The sequence below is a fragment of the Suncus etruscus genome, chromosome 10 (genome assembly GCF_024139225.1).
Source record: "Suncus etruscus isolate mSunEtr1 chromosome 10, mSunEtr1.pri.cur, whole genome shotgun sequence".
Taxonomy (NCBI): domain Eukaryota; kingdom Metazoa; phylum Chordata; class Mammalia; order Eulipotyphla; family Soricidae; genus Suncus; species Suncus etruscus.
Window position 1 is genome coordinate 7,640,020 of NC_064857.1, and position 18,137 is coordinate 7,658,156.

Here is an 18,137-nt window from a genome sequence, read left to right on the forward strand (position 1 = left end):
TTATTCCTCAGTTACCAGTGTTCCTACATGACATAAACCAGTTCAATAGTATGAAGTGATATTTTAATTAGGAAAATTATACTCACACCATTTTTCACATATATGTATAATCCAAAAGCCATTATAAAAGACTAGTCAATTAATGAAGAGAACTGTGATTGTGCAAACATTTTATTGTCAAAAAATGATTTGTTTAGAGTTCACACATTAGAATTCACACATAAAGACTCTGAAATTTTCAAGGCATATTTTAAATGGTATAGTCCCCATTAGAAAAGTACCGTGTGGGCCCGGAAAAATAGCACAGCGGCGTTTACCTTGCAAACAGCCGATCCAGGACCTAAGGTGGTTGGTTCGAATCCCATCCCTGTGTCCCATATGGCCCCCCATGCCTGCCAGGAGCTATTTCTGAGCAGACAGCCAAGAGTAACCCCTGAGCACTGCCGGGTGTGGCCCAAAAACCAAAAAAAAAAGAAAAAAAGAAAAGAAAAAAGGATTGTGTATTCTTCAGCTGGTATGTTGGGGGCTCTGGGCAGGACAGCTAGCCATAGGCCCCCTGGGCTGACCACTTAGTCCAGGGGTCTGAGATCCTCCCACGCCAGACAGGACCCCATTCAGGAGTTCTCTTCTTACTAGTATTCATTTTCAAAAGCGCGACATATATACTTTTTAACAACACCCAAAAATGTTCTTAATTCTCGACTATTTCTAGGGAAAAAAAATGGAATTCCCTAGATTTGGAGGATAATATTCAAATAGGTCTCTAAAATCAGTGTAGATGTAGACGTGACTTCCTATACAGTGGTCCTCTCTGACTGCCAAGCCTAATCCATAAACAATTCATCTATGCAATATATATATAGCCCCTCTGATATATTTCCCCTCCTCCACACCAGAGCCCCTTCTACTCCCTAATCTCCCAATCCGGATTCGTTATCTTCCCCTTAATTAACCCTCTTTACCCTCAGTTCTTTAATTTGTTAGGCACCAAGACCAACCTCCTGCCCCAACAGATTCTGCCCTTTCGCACACCCCTACAAAACTCATTATTACTCCTTAACTCTCTAACCCCCAACCATCAGTACCTCACATTTACCCTTTTTAACTTCAGTACTACACAGTTCTAATCACAGACCAAAGTTGTGCATTGGATTTAACAACCCTCAACTATTTCAAAAGACAGAAAATGGACACATATGCATTTTGAATATTTTATGTGTATTTTCTTTAACAGCTATAACTCTTTCTAAATATTCTTTTACCGTGACGATTCTACCCACTCTTTATCTTGTCTTCTCTTTGTGAGCTGTTCAATAAGGAATTTTGGTGGAAGAGTCCCTCAGTTTAATGCTTATGATTGAACCATGTCATGGGGATTGTTGGACTTGTTCTTATGGCCCCCATATGTGCTGATAATGCCACATGGCATTGTTCCTTGTTTGCATAGGCACATTAAAATGGGAAAATACTATACATACAAATAAGTTCTTATCTAATAGAGATTGGAACACACAAATATCGTAGTGCAATGGGGCCTTACACCCTGAACATTGATATAATGACCTGGCACAGGCCTCAGAACAATGGGCATCCTCTATTCACCCCTGAACCAGGGAAGCTATCTACGAAACATCCAAGGTTTTTGGTAACAACACCTGGAAGCAATCCTCTACCAGGGAAGACCCTACCATGGCCCTGACATCAACCTGCTCAAAAGAAACTTCCCTTAACACTAAGAAGACTTGACAACAACAATGACCTGCTTACAGGACAGGGTTCTCTGCATTGCCCTTTAATTGTGAGGTGAAACGAGAGGACATTCTGCACCATCCTGATTGCAATATGGGATATGCAGATTCCAGGATCTTTAATACTGAAACATGATACCAACAACAGAGACTGTGTGAGAAATAAAAGTGTATTGGCACTACAGACAATGACCTGAATTGGACAAACTAGTTTGCCTGGAGCCTAGAGTTGGTCTTATGCTAGGAAACTTCAGGGGTAGGGTCTCCTTGTATTTAGGCAAGGCTTTTCCTTTCCATGTCCCTCATATTTTGGAGGGCCTATGCGAACAATAATTGTCACTCTAATACCATTTTTACTGTGCTCCTTTGACTCTAATCCTTAAGAAAAACAACCCACTTAAACTATTGAGGTTAACTTAAACTAATGTGCATGTGCATGGAAATGTAAAAAGTACTTTGCATTCAATGTTTAAGGAGTTACATAAGCTTTATGTCTTTAGATTGCTTTGTGTGCTGATAAGAAATATTATGTACTACAATCTGAGGACTTGAGGGACAAATTTTACATGGGTTCCGCTTTATTTTTCTTAATGTTCTTTGGCTGAAAGTTCCAAGTTAAGATATCAGCAATGGGACTACTGAGAATTCTGTTTATGGGTGATTGTCCTTCCACTGTAACTTTACCTTGTCCTCTTTCTTTGCATCTTTGTTCTCATAATTAAAAATAAAAATTAATAAAGAAAAGTATCGTGTATTATTGTGTATTACAATAAAATAAATAAAATCCCTTAAAGAAACCAGTCATGACCAATGAAGCTAATCCTTTCAATAAAACAAAATAAAATCTTTAACAATAGTGTCAATTAGTCTACCAATAATGAATATTTGACAACTGATAATATTACTATACATATTGTATTGATGCAACATTAATAAAATTTGGTAGCACTCTTATGACTTTCAGGAGAGTTATGCAAAGAATTTTCTGATTCTTGCCATGAGAATCGTCTCCTTATTTAAAATCTTAGGACCTAGTTATGTGAGAAAGAAGAGCAAAGATATGAAAAAGGCTATGCAAATTAAAAAGATTTGTGTTTTCTTTTTAAAAATTATTGTCTCAAAATGTTTTCTGTTCTTCCATTAACATAGAGACATGCAAATTAACTGTATTTAAATGAGAGACAGGATTAGTTGTGAGTCTCTGTCCACATAATAGTGAGGCTCTTTAAACCACCCCAACAATCAGCCAACATTGTAAAGTAGAATACTAAATGTTGATTTTATACTTACCAGAACTAAATCAATAGGAAGGACAACTTTAATTTTCCTTTTAAACTGTTCATTCAGTTCTTTAACCAGAACAAGCACAACAATGCTCAGCAAGGATAGAAGTAATGCCTCCAGACGAACAGACTTGATATTTTCAAAGACATATGCATAAATCTAGAGTGAGAAGCAAAAGTACAAACAATAAAGTCACCTATATTCCAGAATTTACTGAGGTTTTCCTAAGTACCTGAAGAATGGAGAGAGGAAAACTGGAGCATGAAAGGTTAGAGAAGGCATAGTGCTAAGATAAGGCAATTTGAAACTTATTAGTAGGCTCACAATTATTTTTCTTTTAAGTCTTCCATTAAAATTAGGATTTTGTGGCTTCTGCTTGGGGGCACTATTAGAGTGAGTGGCTTTTCACCTCCTTCACAGACAATTGCGAGCTAAATGTAGATTATTCATTAAGAGAACTGGAAGAAAACAAGATTTCCTTGAGTCCTTAAACCCCAAAATCAAACATATATGTACAAGATTCTCACAGAGCTGCTGAGTGCTCATATTTAACTGATGCTGGCGTTTAACTGATATCAAGTATTTGGCATCCTGTAAAATGTTACTGTTTTCATTCACATTATTTATATCAAGGACTCAACTTAGCTTTTAGGTCTACAATGATGAACATATAAAACACAGTCTTCCTGAAGTTTATAATCAAGTGAAGAATTTTCTTTTTTTAAATGGTTCTTTGAGATTTTTATTTATTATTTTGATCAAATCTTATTCTCAGAACTTTCAAGATCTAATTGAAATTAAAATTTTTATTTTGTCAAATTTTTCTGAGCATCTACTCATGTAGTATGAATTTATTTATTATTTATTTTTTAAATTAATATCTTTATTTAAACATCTTGATTACAAACATGATTGTGGTTGGGTTTCAGTCATGTAAAGAACACCCCCCTTCACCAATGCAACATTCCCATCACCAATGTCCCAAAGCTCCCTCCTCCCCACCCCACCCACACCTGTACTCGAGACAGGCTTTCTACTTCCCTCATTCATTCACATTGTTATGATAGTTCTCAGTGTAATTATTTCTCTGACTGTACTCATCACTCTTTGTGGTGAGCTTCATGTAGTGAGCTAAACCTTCTAGCTCTACTCTTTTGTCTCTGAAAATTATTGCAAGAATGTTCATTGTCATAGAGATATTTGTGGTCAAAAGAATTCTCCCCATAGAAGCTAAGTGGGATTTAGCCTAGACAGAAAATAAATTTTCTGGACAGAAAATAAATATTCTGAAGAAAATGAAGTGAGGGAAAAAAGCCTGAAGAAAATGTCTGCCTCCAAAGCATACTTTAGAAGACTAGATTATAAATATGAGGAGAGGACTCTATCCTTTCCTGAAAATTAAAATTCTTAATGTAAGCAAGCCTATAGAACTTTACCTATATTCATTTTTTTCCTTAAACTTAGAAGACTGTAGGGCTAAAGTGATAGTACATAGGGTAGGATGCTTGTTTTGCATGTGGCCAATCAAGTTTGGTCCCTGGTACCACATATGGTCTCCTGAAACCTGACAGAGTGATTTTGAGCATAGAGTCAGGAGTAAGCTCTGAGCATCAAGTGGATTGGTGGAGAAAAAATAAAAAAATAAAAAGAATCTACCAAATATCTAAGTCAAAGTCAACAATTATAGAATCAAGAGACCAAATCTAATATTCCAAACTTGAAATGGGCTTGTTTTACTGGAAGGTTGGGGGGCAAAAATGGTTGGGGGGATACACTCTGGGAATATAGGGAAGGGAGGTTGACACTGGTGATGGGATTGACCCTGTTTTATTCTATATCTGAAACCCAACTATTAAGGACCTTGTAAATCACAATGGTTTCAATTAAATTACATTAAAAATAAGTGGTTCAATAAATATATAAACAACTTATAAATCTATATAAGACATTGGTGTCAAATACTTGAGTATTTGTTTCTGACTTGGCAAAAAGGCAGGATAATTGTAGAAACAATGTCAAAGAAAATAATACAAATAAAGTCTTTTCTAAAACTGGAAGTCTAAATGTCACAAGCATTGTCATCAATAATTTAGGATCACTTGCTAGTATGTAACTGAATAAACATCTAATCAACTCACATGAAAAATAAACTTGCTGAACCAAATCGATAGTATGTTGGGTTGGACCCCTGTCTTGCTCACAGCCAACCAGGGTTCAATCCCCAGCACCACATATGTCCCCCTGAGCCCTGAGCACAGAAACAAGAGTAGGCCCTGAGCACACTCAAATGGCCTCACTAATAAATAATTAAATAAATAAATAAAGTTCCAGAGCTACCCTGTGTAGCAGTATGACACTCTCCAACCAGATACACCAAAGAACCATTAGGCCTACTTGACCAAAGACAGTATCAAGACTCTGGGAATCAAGCCTGGTACCTGATACAAGTTGGATATGAAATCAGCCTCTATGTCTGCTATTACAAATATTTTATAATGCAAGAGCATTTGATACCTAAGTGATCATATATGGAATGTATATTACTTTATATAAGATTCTGTACTTAATCTGGACTTTCAGAAAAATAAATCACTTGTATAAATGTAAATGTTTCAAGTGGATCTTAAGTGTGTGTAGCCAATGTCTCCTGATATTGGAATATGCTTTATAATCACATTTCTTGAGTTAGCATGTAATCCAGAGGTTATTAAATCTCAATATTAGACGGTCCTCAATCTTCAGTTCACATGGTTCAATCTTCTGTACCACATGGTCTTCCACATTTTTCTGGGTACAAACTAAGATACTCTTTTTTAGTTTTTTGTTGTTGTTGTTGTTGTTGTTGTTTTTTCTTTTGCTTTGTTGAGCCACACTTTGCAGTGCTCAGGGATTACACCAGGTTCTGCTCTCAGAAATTGCTCCTGATTTGTGGGACCACATGGGATGCCAGGAATCGAATCCACATCCCTCCTGGGTTAGCCATGTGCAAGGCAAATGCCCTACTGCTGTGCTACCACTCTGACCCCACAAACCAGGAGACTCAAGTGCTGTGTTTTAGGCCCTGCACTGAGCTGCTGGTCTGTTGGTACAGTATCACTGGATTGTCCTTGAACTCCCCAAGCACCACCCAGACTCCCCTAAAAACCCAACATTTGTCTAAGTATATTTCTAAAGTTGAATTAAAATCATATAAAGTAATTTTATCATTAGCTCATAGGAATAAGCCCTGATCACTACCAGGTATAATTTCCAAAATAAGAGTCAATAAATATATCTGGAATAGAAACTATTTCTACAGTAATATAAATTGTTAATATTTTTACCCTCTCTTATATTTCAAGCATACTTTGATCAGAAACAAATATACTACCAGGCAATAAATCAAAAAGAACAGAACAGACTCTAGCTTCTTAAACTGAGCATTTCAATCCAATAAGGGATCATATTATTAAAATTGGGGATAGGTTTAAGTAAAGTTTTAATAATTATTAAGTAAATGATTCATTTGTACAACTATTAGGTATCTATATACTAGGGTCCTGTGAGAGTTCTTGAGTAAAAAAGAGGTCCCAAGTGAAAAAAGGTTAACGAACTCTGATGCTGAGGCTGGAGAGATTGTACAATGGTAGGGCATTTGTCTTGCATGCAAACAACCCGGGAGGGACCCAGTTCAATTCCTGGCCTCCCATATGGTCCCACAGCCTGTTAGGGGCTATTTCTGAGTGCAGAGCCAGGAGTAAACCCTGAGCACCACTTGTTGTGGCCCCAAAACCAGTCAATTAATCAATAAATAAATAAAGTGTAAAAAATTAAGAAATTCAGATATAGATGAAGCCTAGGTGTCCCTGGATGACTTAGGTGAAATGAGGAGAGGCCATAGCCTCAAGAAGCAAATCTACTGCTTTCTCTCTCTCTACTTCTGGACATTCCAAAATACCTGAGGAAATCTAGGACTATGAGTCTTGCTTTGCTTGGGAAAGTAAAATCAGTCTTAGGCCTTACCAGGCCTTTCTGGTTCATCACCTTTCCTCATAGAGACAATATTCAGGAGAAGAACAGTGAAGCAATAATTGCCAAATTCATTTGGAAATTCTGAAGAATGAGAGGGAGAAGAGGAGAGAGAGTAGTGCACTCAGGAGAGAGAATGCATGACTCTCCAAAGGCAGAGCAAGCCAGTTCGCATCCCAGAGATAAAATATGAAGATCAGAAAGTCCAGTTCTCAAGAGGGCAGGGGAGGGCAAGGTGTGCATTCAGACACCGTGTGCAAGGGTTGACAACACTGGGTGCAACCAACACATGGGACCATGTCTGACTCTCCTTTGTTCATAGAAATCCTTTGTTATAGGATTTGTAACAACTTGCCCCTCACGGGAATTTCCACTGCTAGAGTGGTTATCAAGGGGAAAGGTAGAGCAATTGATGATCTTTTTTGTTTGTTTGATTGCTTCAGGAAATATTTTATTTTTAATATCTTTTTTAGGCACCATGATTACAAATATGTTTGTAGTTGGGTTTTAGTATAAAAAAGAATACTCCTCTTCACCAGTGCAACATTCCCACCACCAATGACCCCCAACTCTCTCTTGATCTCCTTTTCCTGGTCTTTGTTTCTGTTGAAGCTTCTCTTATTAAGCCTTAGTTAAAGAACCCACAATATGTATCATGGTAGTCAATCCCCAGTACCACATGGTCTCACAAGAAGAAAACCCTGAGCACTGATCCTGAGTAGTAGCTACTGCTAGTAGCTCCTACTAGCCAGCACCCCCAACTCTTCAAAAATAAATAAATCAATAAAATCAGATTGGGGCCAGAGAGATAGCACAGCAGTAGAGTTTTTGCTTTACATGTGGCCAACCTTGAAGTGACCTCTGTTCAATTCCTGGCATTCCACATGGTCCCCAGTGCCTGCCAGGAGCGATTTCTGAGTGCAGAGCCAGGAATAACCCCTGAGCACTTCAGGGTGTGGCCCCAAAACAAAAAATACAATAAAATAAATCTATAATTTAAAAATAAATAAATTCAGATAAAATAAAATAAAATGAAACTTCACTGGCTGAAAGAGAATAAGGGCATTAAAGCTACTCCAAATTCTTTGTCAACACAGTCAAAATAAAGACAAGCATTAAAAAATAGTTGTAAAATCAATATATTAAAGAATGAACAACTTGGGACTGGAGAGGTAGCATAGCTAGAAGGGCCTTTGCCTTGCACGTGGCTTACCCAAGTTTGATCCCCAGCACCCCCTTAGATCCCCCTGAGACTGCAAAGAGTGATTTCTGAGTGCATGGCCAGGAGTATGCCCTGAGTACCACCAGAGTGGCCCAAAATACAAAAGAACAACAAAAAAGAAATAAACAAGAACTTTACTTGTTTCTTTTTTTCATAGTATACTAATTTAGAATATATTACTTGGCCAGATAAATAGATAAAATTAATTGGTATTTTCCCTAACTTTGATATAGACAGTAAGATATTCACAGAATTTTGGTAGCAAGTTTTGATTGCCCAATCATCAGTCACTCTTTACTAAAATCTCAGAATCAAAACTCAAATACTAATGAGGAAAATCTATACAAAGGGTTATAGAATTGCCAAGAAACTTTTCCAATTTTCTGATTATTATGATCCAAAGATAAAAATCAACAATATCATTAAGTTCACTTGTTAGGAAAAATTAACATTTAAAGGGACCAGAGCTGTGGCAGGGGGTAGGGTGTTTGCCTTGCACACAGATGACCTAGGACGAACTGAGGTTTGATCTCCCCAGCGTCCCATATGGTCCACCAAGCCTGGAGTGATTTCCTGTTGTTGTTGTTGTTTTGGTTTGGGGGCCACACCCAGGACGCTCAGGGTTTACTCCTAGCTCTGCACCCAGAAATCGCTCCTGGCTTGGGGGACTACATGGGGACGCCGGGGGATTGAACAGAGGTCTGTTCTGGGCTAGTGCGCACAAGGCAGAGGCCTAACCGCTTCAGCCCTTAGCCAGGAGCGATTTCTGAGCACATAGCCAGGACTGGACCTTGGGCATCACTGGTGTGGCCCAAAAAAACAAACACAACAAACAAAAAAAAACTGAGGAAAAAAAAGAATAACATCAAATACTCAAAAGTTGTTCCTTGTATTATACTTATGACATTAAAAATTATTCCAGAAAATAGACCATATAAAGAAAATGGAAGAAAGACAAAAGGGAAGAAAGACAGAAAGAGAATAAAGAAAAGAAAAAGGAAGGAAGGAAGGAAGAAGGAAGGAAGGAAGGAAGGAAGGAAGGAAGGAAGGAAGGAAGGAAGGAAGGAAGGAAGGAAGGAAGGAAGGAAGGAAGGAAGGAAGGAAGGAAGGAAGGAAGGAAAAAAGGAAGGAAGGAAGGAAGGAAGGAAAGAAAGAAAGAAAGAAAGAAAGAAAGAAAGAAAGAAAGAAAGAAAGAAAGAAAGAAAGAAAGAAAGAAAGAAAGAAAGAAAGAAAGAAAGAAAGAAAGAAAGAAAGAAAGAAAGAAAGAAGGAAGGAAGGAAGGAAGGAAGGAAGGAAGGAAGGAAGGAAGGAAGGAAGGAAAAAAGGAAGGAAGGAAGAAAGAAAGAAAGAAAGAAGAAAGAAAGAAAGAAAGAAAGAAAGAAAAAGAAAGAAAGAAAGAAAGAAAGAAAGAAAGAAAGAAAGAAAGAAAGAAAGAAAGAAAGAAAGAAAGAAAGAAAGAAAGAAAGAAAGAAAGAAAGAAAGAAAACTAAGAAAATAAAGGAAGGAAAGAGAAGGAAGGAAGGAAGGAAAGAACAAAAGAAAGAAAGAAAGAAAATGAACCAAGAAAACGAACCATACTAAATTTGTTGTAATGTGGATTTCAAAAACATGTGTTTGCAGTAATAAAAATGACCACACAAGAATGAGAAATCTCCTTAGGGTTTTTTATTGTCTGTCTGGATTAAACTCCAGCTTATAGAGCAAAGCACATCTCACAAGAAGACGCTCCAAAAGAAAGAGCCGGCAGAGATTCATTACAAACAGCCTAAAGAGTACAATAAAAATACTAGTTTGTGAGGGGTCTCATTCTAGTAACTGCCATGTGGACCCACTCAGGGAAGTCGCAGCTAAAACCGACTTATAGAAGATGAGTAACATATGGAGATAGATGGGGCATAGATATGGCTACATTTACATACAAACACATTATGCTAATAAGCCCAGGCATCCTAAGAACGCATTAAATCTTGCATTTGTAGAAAAGTCCAATCATCTAAGTATGCTATCACACAATAAGATTCAAGGATAAAAGTTCTATTGGGGGTTTGGGGGGACAAACCCAGCAGTACTTTTATCCATGCTGCAGAAGACAAGATTTCATCTTTTTTTTAAATAGCTAAACTGCATCCATTATGCATATATTTAATCCCTTTAGTCATGGATAGGCAGTTAGATTGTTTACAGGTCTGATAATTGTGAATAATGATGCCATGAGCAAAGAGGAACATTTTTGAATGAATGGTCTTAAATTCTTTAGATAACACCTAATAGAGGCATTGCAAGGTCTACTATATATTGCTTAAGTAATGAATGCTTTCAGGGGTCCTCAAACTTTTTAAACAGGGGGCCAGTTCACTGTCCCTCAGACCATTGGAGGGTCTGACTCTAGTAAAAACAAAACTCATGAATGAATTCTTATGCACACTGCATATATCTTATTTTGCAATGAAGAAACAAAACAGATACAAATACAATATGTGGCCCGCGGGCCATAGTTTGAGGACCACTGCGTCATTTATGCATGGGCAGTTAGTTATGACTCAAAGGGTCATTTTTGCTAATCACTTTTGGCATTGCTTACCTTCAGGATGCTGGGTCCTGAGTCTCACTTGCTACATACAAGACATAGATGTTCCCACTACACTATCTGTTCCTACTATGTTCTGGTTTCAAGAATTCCTTTTTCTCTGCACCAACACAACTTGTTTCAGGGGGGTTTAATATAGATTCTCCTCCTAGGTGTGGGGTTACATATCATTGAGGTTTTCATTTGAATTTCCTGAGGATTACCAGTGTAAGATTGTCTGGGGCCGGGTGGTGGCGCTGAAGGTAAGGTGCCTGCCTTGCCTGCGCTAGCCTAGGACGGACCGCGGTTCGATCCCCCGGCGTCCCATATGGTCCCCCAAGAAGCCAGGAGCAACTTCTGAGCGCATAGCCAGGAGTAACCCCTGAGCGCCACAGGGTGTGGCCCAAAAACCCAAAAAAAAAAAAAAAAAAAAAAGATTGTCTCATGTGCCTGTTGGCTATCTGTATGTCTTTAAAAGCTGTCTCAGGTTATTTGCGATTCTTTTCTGTAGAATTGTACGCATTATTTATATATCTGGTCATTAAATTCTTATTTCATTTGTGTTGTGCAAATATACTCTCCTAGTCACTACATTCCTTTTCATTTTTGTATTTGTGTGTGTGCTTTCAGTTTTGATTTTCTATATAAAATGTCTTTTTTTTATTCAGTGTAGTACCCATTACCTAATTTTGTTTTTGGTTTCTTTCTGATATCAAAGTTTAGTCCCCAGAGACGTCTCAGTGGTTAGTATTCAAGAGGATGTCATCTATGATTTCTACTGTGTATTTTATGTTTCCAGTATAAATTCCAAGTATTTTATCTATTTTTATCTTTTATGTATGGTATTACATAATTTACAACCTTTTCATGTTTCTCTTAGCTGTGGGTGCCTGAGTTTCCTATCACCATTTGTGTCAGAAATAGAACATTTACTAAATCTCCTTATTAAAAATGTCAATATTGTAAAAATAAACTTTAAGATATTTTAAAGAATGAAATGGCATGTTTGTGATGTCTATGTGATTTTATAATATTATTTTAAGGAAGAGATCTTACTGAAACAGTTCATGGGCTTTTACATACACTCCACTTACTTATATAAACTCTTCCCATTTGATTTGGTAATTCTTCATTCATTTTTTTTAGGCCTGTGAATTTTGAAGTCCTGGAATATTGCCTAGTGGACAATGAGTACTCAGAGAAACTGAGATAGCAAAAGTGTTATGGTCATAGGATTTAGTTAATCTGGGACACTTCATGGCCCCACAAACACTATTGTGAGAATCTCCAGCACTGCCAAGATTGGCCCTGGTGTTACCCAGAAATACGGAGACTGAACAGATCTGCATTCTTGGGCCCAACAATTGAACTTCTATCTCATTTAGTCAAATGTTAATTAGAGTGGCCTTCATCCACCTTTAGAACTGCTTAGGGAAAGTTCCCCCATCTATATTTCTATAAATAAAGGTCGATTTTAATAAGTGAGCATAATAGCAAGGAAAAGAAAGACCAGGCCTTTTTTGCACACTGGCAATACTTGGCTATTTTGTTTTAAAATATCATCGTATACTATGGAGTCTTAATATTTGGTAATTTAATATATCAAATATATTGACAAATTAAGATGTATGCCTTTTATTCATTGATTCAACATATTCACTGCAATTTTATTATGCACAAGGGACTGAGCTAAAATTAATGCTACTCACTAATTGACCCTACTGCAATTTAAGTTTTGATAATTTCATTTGCCTTTGTGTTATAACAAGAAATTTAAAGTAAATTTGTGTCTGCAAGAGGGCAGGCTATGGTGGTGGATGGAAAACTGGGGACACTCACTGGTGGAAAAGGGTCACATACACTGGTGGTAGAATTAGTGCTTGAACACTTAATGCCTGAAACAAATGTATTATGAACAATTTGATAAATCATGGTGTTATAATAAAAATTTGAAATTGCAAACTAAATGATGCAAGTAGTGCATCTTTGATATCATCAGGCTAAACAGTCTATTTTAATAATTCTATTTTATAATAAGCAAAGTACAAAGTTAGGAATCATAAAATGAAAGTTATTATTTCTTAATTATTAAAATTATTTTAAATTATTTAAAAATTAAAGTTTTGGTTAGGATAAAAGGAAAAGGCCACACTTTCAACATTTTTATGGTTCAAATTATATTTGTGATTCTAACAAGGCCCAGCAGAGAAATGCATACACTTAAAGAATAAAAACCAAATTGTGTCTACTGTTAAATCTATGAAACAAAGGAAACCATCTTAAATGTTTAGTTATGTTAACTAGTGTTACAGAGCGGATTTTTCTGTTCATTTTTTAAAGATCCAGAAAATCCTGTCAATCATCAAATCTTCCTTTCACCAGTATTCTGCTTGCTGTGGGTTTTGATAGGATAAAATCACCATGATGGAAAAAGTAATCTTAGTATTTTAAGTGTATCATTTTAGGCCAGGGTTCCTTAGAAGTGGCAATATCAATATTTTTAAACTATATGAAAAGGAAACACAGATGATAGAGCATTTGATTTGCATGCAGCAGAGGAAGGTTAAATCTCTGGTGCTTCATATGGTCCTTCAGGCCAGAGTGAGTGGTGCCCGAGTGCAGAGCCAGGTACAATGAGCATCACCACGTCAGTGTACCACCAGGTGCAGGCCAGAAACAAGAGGGGTATAGAGGAGAGGAAGAGAGAAGGAGAGAGAGCTTCTACTAAGCAGAGAGATACTTAAGATGTTACACAGAGAGAGAACACCAGGTGAAGAGACAGAAAGAAAATGCCCATCTAAAAGACAACTAGAGCTTTCAGAGGAAACTCAATATGAGGTGGTATGGATTTCACCTCAAGTGTTGATCATGTTCATATTTATGAAAATACTTGTCAGATACATAAAGGCATTAAATAGAGATCAACAGCATATAAGTGACCAAAGAAGCTGAGATAGGTTTAGACATACATGAGGAAATGCTACTCAACTCTGAGAAATAATGAGATCTCACCTTTCGTTGAAACACGGACAGAACCAAAGGTCACGATGTTAAATGAATACATCAGAAAGATCTGACTCCTGTGTCATATTGAAAATTCTAATATTTAAAATGTAAAACCAAATATAAACAGTAAACGAATAGATAATGTCCAATGAAAACAAACGGCTAGACTTTGATCATTGAAATGGGGGTACCAACTAAAGGGAGAGATTTGGATAGAGTTGACCAAAAGGGTTCTATGATCATTCTGTGATCATAAGGAATGGTGATGGTAAGTAATGGAGTGTAAGGAATGGTGATGGTACTTTGGTGATGGCTGTAGTATGAAGATATTATATTTATCATATAAACATTTACTTTAAAATAACTAATGTGAAAGGGGAAAGCCTAATAGCTCTCTCTACACTAATTTTATAGAGATAGAAATCAAGGTTCCAATGACTAGTGACTTATGACAGGTGACCAAGCAGAACAAGTGGCAGAGTTTCATAGCCTGTCCTATAACTAATGCTTGAATCATGTCACCAGCACTTATCTCACTATTCTTTTCATTAAGCATAACACGTCATTATTTTTTAAACTATGTGGTTTTTATTTTTGCTCTTAGGATATGAAGGGGAGATAGTCTTCCTTTGAAGGGGAGGCTTCCATGGAACAGAGAGGATATGATTTGGGCATTAGCCATAAATTCAATGGCAGATGTTTGCTTTGCAAACAGTCTCTCTCATCCCTGAACTTTGGTCTTGAATGCAAATATCAGAACGTGTCAAGACAGGGAGGTACTTAAACATTCCAACTTTATTCTAGAATTTCTATAATTATTCACAATGGAAAAAATTTGAAAATAATATTCTAAGGAGAAGATAATCAGATAAATAAATTGTGGTAGTATAAACACAATAAGATACCTTATTGGCTATTATTGGCTATTAAAAAAGGTCAAATCATGTCATTTGCCATAAAGTGATCGGAACTAGAGGGGACTATGCTGAGTGAAGTCAGTTGGAAGGAGAGTAATAGGGAAAAAATGACATCACATAGAATCTGATAAAAAAAAATCACAGGAAGAAAATAACAAATGACCAAAGGCAAGGGAACCTGAGAACTGTTCTACAGAGCTGAGTTTTTAAGAGTGTGTGCAGAACCGAGATCTCTAGATACAGAGATCTGATTTTATCAACCAGGACAGAGCAGAAGTCTTCCATACACCACAAAAGCACCAAGAGGAGAGTAAATGAACTTGACAGGAGTCTATAGTTAATCCCATGACAATATACTTCATGGGCGGAGAAACCCTGTATCTCAGCCGAGGGAATTCCTTTTCGAATGACCACATTATTTATTGTGCCTGCGCAGGAGGGAAGAAAAAAGGCAAAAAAAGCACAAAACAATTTTCTTTTTTAGTTATTTATCTAGTTTTTGTCGATTTCTTTGTTTTGGTGTGGTTATTGAAGTTGTCTCCATTTATATTTGGTTTTTTTCTTCTTTTCTTTTCTTCCTTTATGTGCTCTGCCATGTTTTTTTATCTCAAGACCATGGCCTTTATGTGGTGCTTATCTTTATTGTTGGAGTGCTCACTGGATATTTTACTTGACACTTAGTTTTGTACAGTTGTGGTGTTTCACCCTCCTTTTCCCCTTCATCTCTCAAACCTAGGATGAGAGTCTACAGAAGGACTCCACCCATTTTCGGCATATTTGATTTTTTCCCCCATTTTAGTACCTTTCTCTTCTTCAAACAAAACCACATAACTTGAACTATCTAGTCCCGCCCCCCAATTAGAGTGGGAAATAAGGGAGGTACCAAGACCAAACAGGTGTAGGACCTCTAAGTAGTAAGCTAGGCACAGAGGGGACCACTTATTCTGGCAGCCCCAGGGGTGAGGGAGGAGGATATGGGAGGTAGGACAGGAACGGAGGTGGAGGAAGGACAATTCAGTGATGGGAACTCCCCCGTTTTTATGTTAATATGTACCTAAAATATTATCGTCAATGATATGTAAGCCACTGTGATTAAAATAAATATTATATTTAAAAAAAGTGTGCAGATCATGGATGGACCAGGTCCTAAAATAACAGGAGAGGAAGGAAATGAGACACTGGAGGAGGGCATGTTGTTGGAATGTGGTATGCACAAAATTCTATCATAAGCTGCATTATAAAATCACAGTGATTTGAATATTTTTTTCTTTAAAAATTTAAGTTAAATATTAATTTTCATTTATTTTTAGTTTATGGGTTCAATATATCAATTTAAAAATAAAATTTAAGTTAAACATTAATTTTCATTTATTTTTTAGTTTATGGGTTCAATATATCAATATCTTTATTTAAACACCTTGATTACAAATATGATTGTAGTTGGGTTTCAGTCATGTAAAGAACACCCCCTTTCACTGGTGCAACATTACCACCGCCAATGTCCCAAATCTCCCAAATTGGCAGCAAAAACACCTGATAAAGCCAAATAAAAATATTCTATAAAAATAACTAAATAAAAATCTAGAAAGTGACCACACTAACGAGTTTGACACATAAATTGACAGTTTTCTTGTACAGTTACAGCACATTCATCCCAATAAAAAACTAACCCTAACAAGCAGATGGGAGAATAAAGGGCAGAATTGTGTTCAAGGAACAAAATAGGCTTTCAACTGCAATCAGCTAAATTTCCTAAGCCTATTTTAGGTAGGTATTTTTTACACAATGGTATTTCTAAGTTCTCAGTAGAAGATGAGTGTTACAGTGTCCTCCTCATACTTTCATCCACCTTCCATCATGCTACCTAGTTTCCTTCATTAACACTATCTGAAATAATCTTATCTATCAATTTATTTATCTCTCCTTTTCCTATTTCACAGTACTCAGTATATCAATAAAATTATATCCTACCAAGGGCACCACTTTATAATTTCATTTTTTAAGTTTATAAGTTTTAGAATTTTAACACTCTGGTTACAAGGTTGTTTATAATATAGCTCCCACACACAGAGAAAGTTGTTCATGATTCAAATACAGTCACACCATGTACAACAATCTTCATGAGTACACATTTCTTTTTTTATAATATCTTTATTGAAGCACCATGATTACAAACTTGCTTGTAGTTGGATTTCAGTTATAAAAAAGAACACCCCGCTTCTCCAGTGCAACTTTCCCATCATCAATGCACCCCACCTTTCTCCCCTTTTTGTCTGTATTCGAGACAAGCATTTGATTTCTCTCACTCACTGCCATTGTCATAATAGTTGTTCGTGTAGTTATTTTTCTCTCTACACTCAGCACTCTTTGTGGTCAGCTTCCTAGCCAGTCCTTCTAGCCCTCATCTTTCTCTGAATATTATTACAATAATATTTTTTTATATTTTCATTTTTAATGCCTATGAAGTGGTCAATAATTATTTATTCATTGAATCTATTGTAGAGCTTCTTCGATCAAGAAAGTATAATCATCTTTTCTCATTGATTTGTAGCTTTTAAATCTTCCCCAGATAATTCTGTTGAATATTTTTAAGTTGGAAGACTCACATTCGGTCTAGCTCTCTAAGGTCTGAGATGAGTCACATTACCCAGATATATCTTCATCCTGTCCCAACAAGCTTTCAATTTATATTTAAATTTCACCGCTAAGAATATCTAGTTTCCTTTTCAAAGACCCCTTATAACTATCTTTGGTGCTTCCAAAATTGATGTTGGTACAATTTTCTCTGTGCTTAAGAATTTGATATCTCCTATAAACTTTGCTTACATATCATTATATCATTAAGTATTTTAGGATTATGTTAAGATCTAACTCCCAAATCCCCCTACTTCGCAAAATAGCATGCCCAAATAGAAGAATATTAAACTAAAAGCTCAGTCTCAGATTTGTTTTCATGAGGTTAAACACACACACACACACACACACACACACACACACATGAAGTAAAGAATGCAACACTTTGTTTTTAAACATCCTATGTAAATTGCTGGTAAATAACTGTTTCTCACATTAGGATCGAATTCAACCATTATTGGTCTCATGGTCAATTAAATCTCCAATCAAAGAGTGTTCTAGAGGAAGTTTGGTATGTTAATGGCCAGATACAACATGGGCACATGAAATTTGCTTGGACCAAATGTATAGCTAAACATGCCAAGACTCGTGGCACCCAGCCATCCCTTGTTTAGAAACTGTTTATTTGAATTACTTGAGCTCTGGATTTTGTGGTGATTTATTTTTGTCAATGTCTTGTAAGGGAGGGTGGAGAAATCTTAGTGTAAGATGGTTGAATTACAAAATTATTGGCCTTCTGATGCAGAATTTTA

At 36.6% G+C, this 18,137-nt stretch overlaps 2 protein-coding genes across 2 annotated transcripts in view; one reads left to right on the forward strand and one right to left on the reverse strand.

Annotated features, from left to right (window-relative positions):
• PIP4P2 (phosphatidylinositol-4,5-bisphosphate 4-phosphatase 2) overlaps positions 1-18,137 on the forward strand; it is a 523,645-nt gene that overhangs the window by 229,798 nt on the left and 275,710 nt on the right. The window lies entirely within an intron of this gene.
• Positions 1-18,137, reverse strand: part of SLC26A7 (solute carrier family 26 member 7) — a 135,582-nt gene that overhangs the window by 61,344 nt on the left and 56,101 nt on the right. The window contains exon 5 of the mRNA XM_049782122.1: positions 3,039-3,191. Coding sequence (XP_049638079.1) covers positions 3,039-3,191 — 153 coding nt within the window. The remainder of the gene's footprint in view (positions 1-3,038; positions 3,192-18,137) is intronic.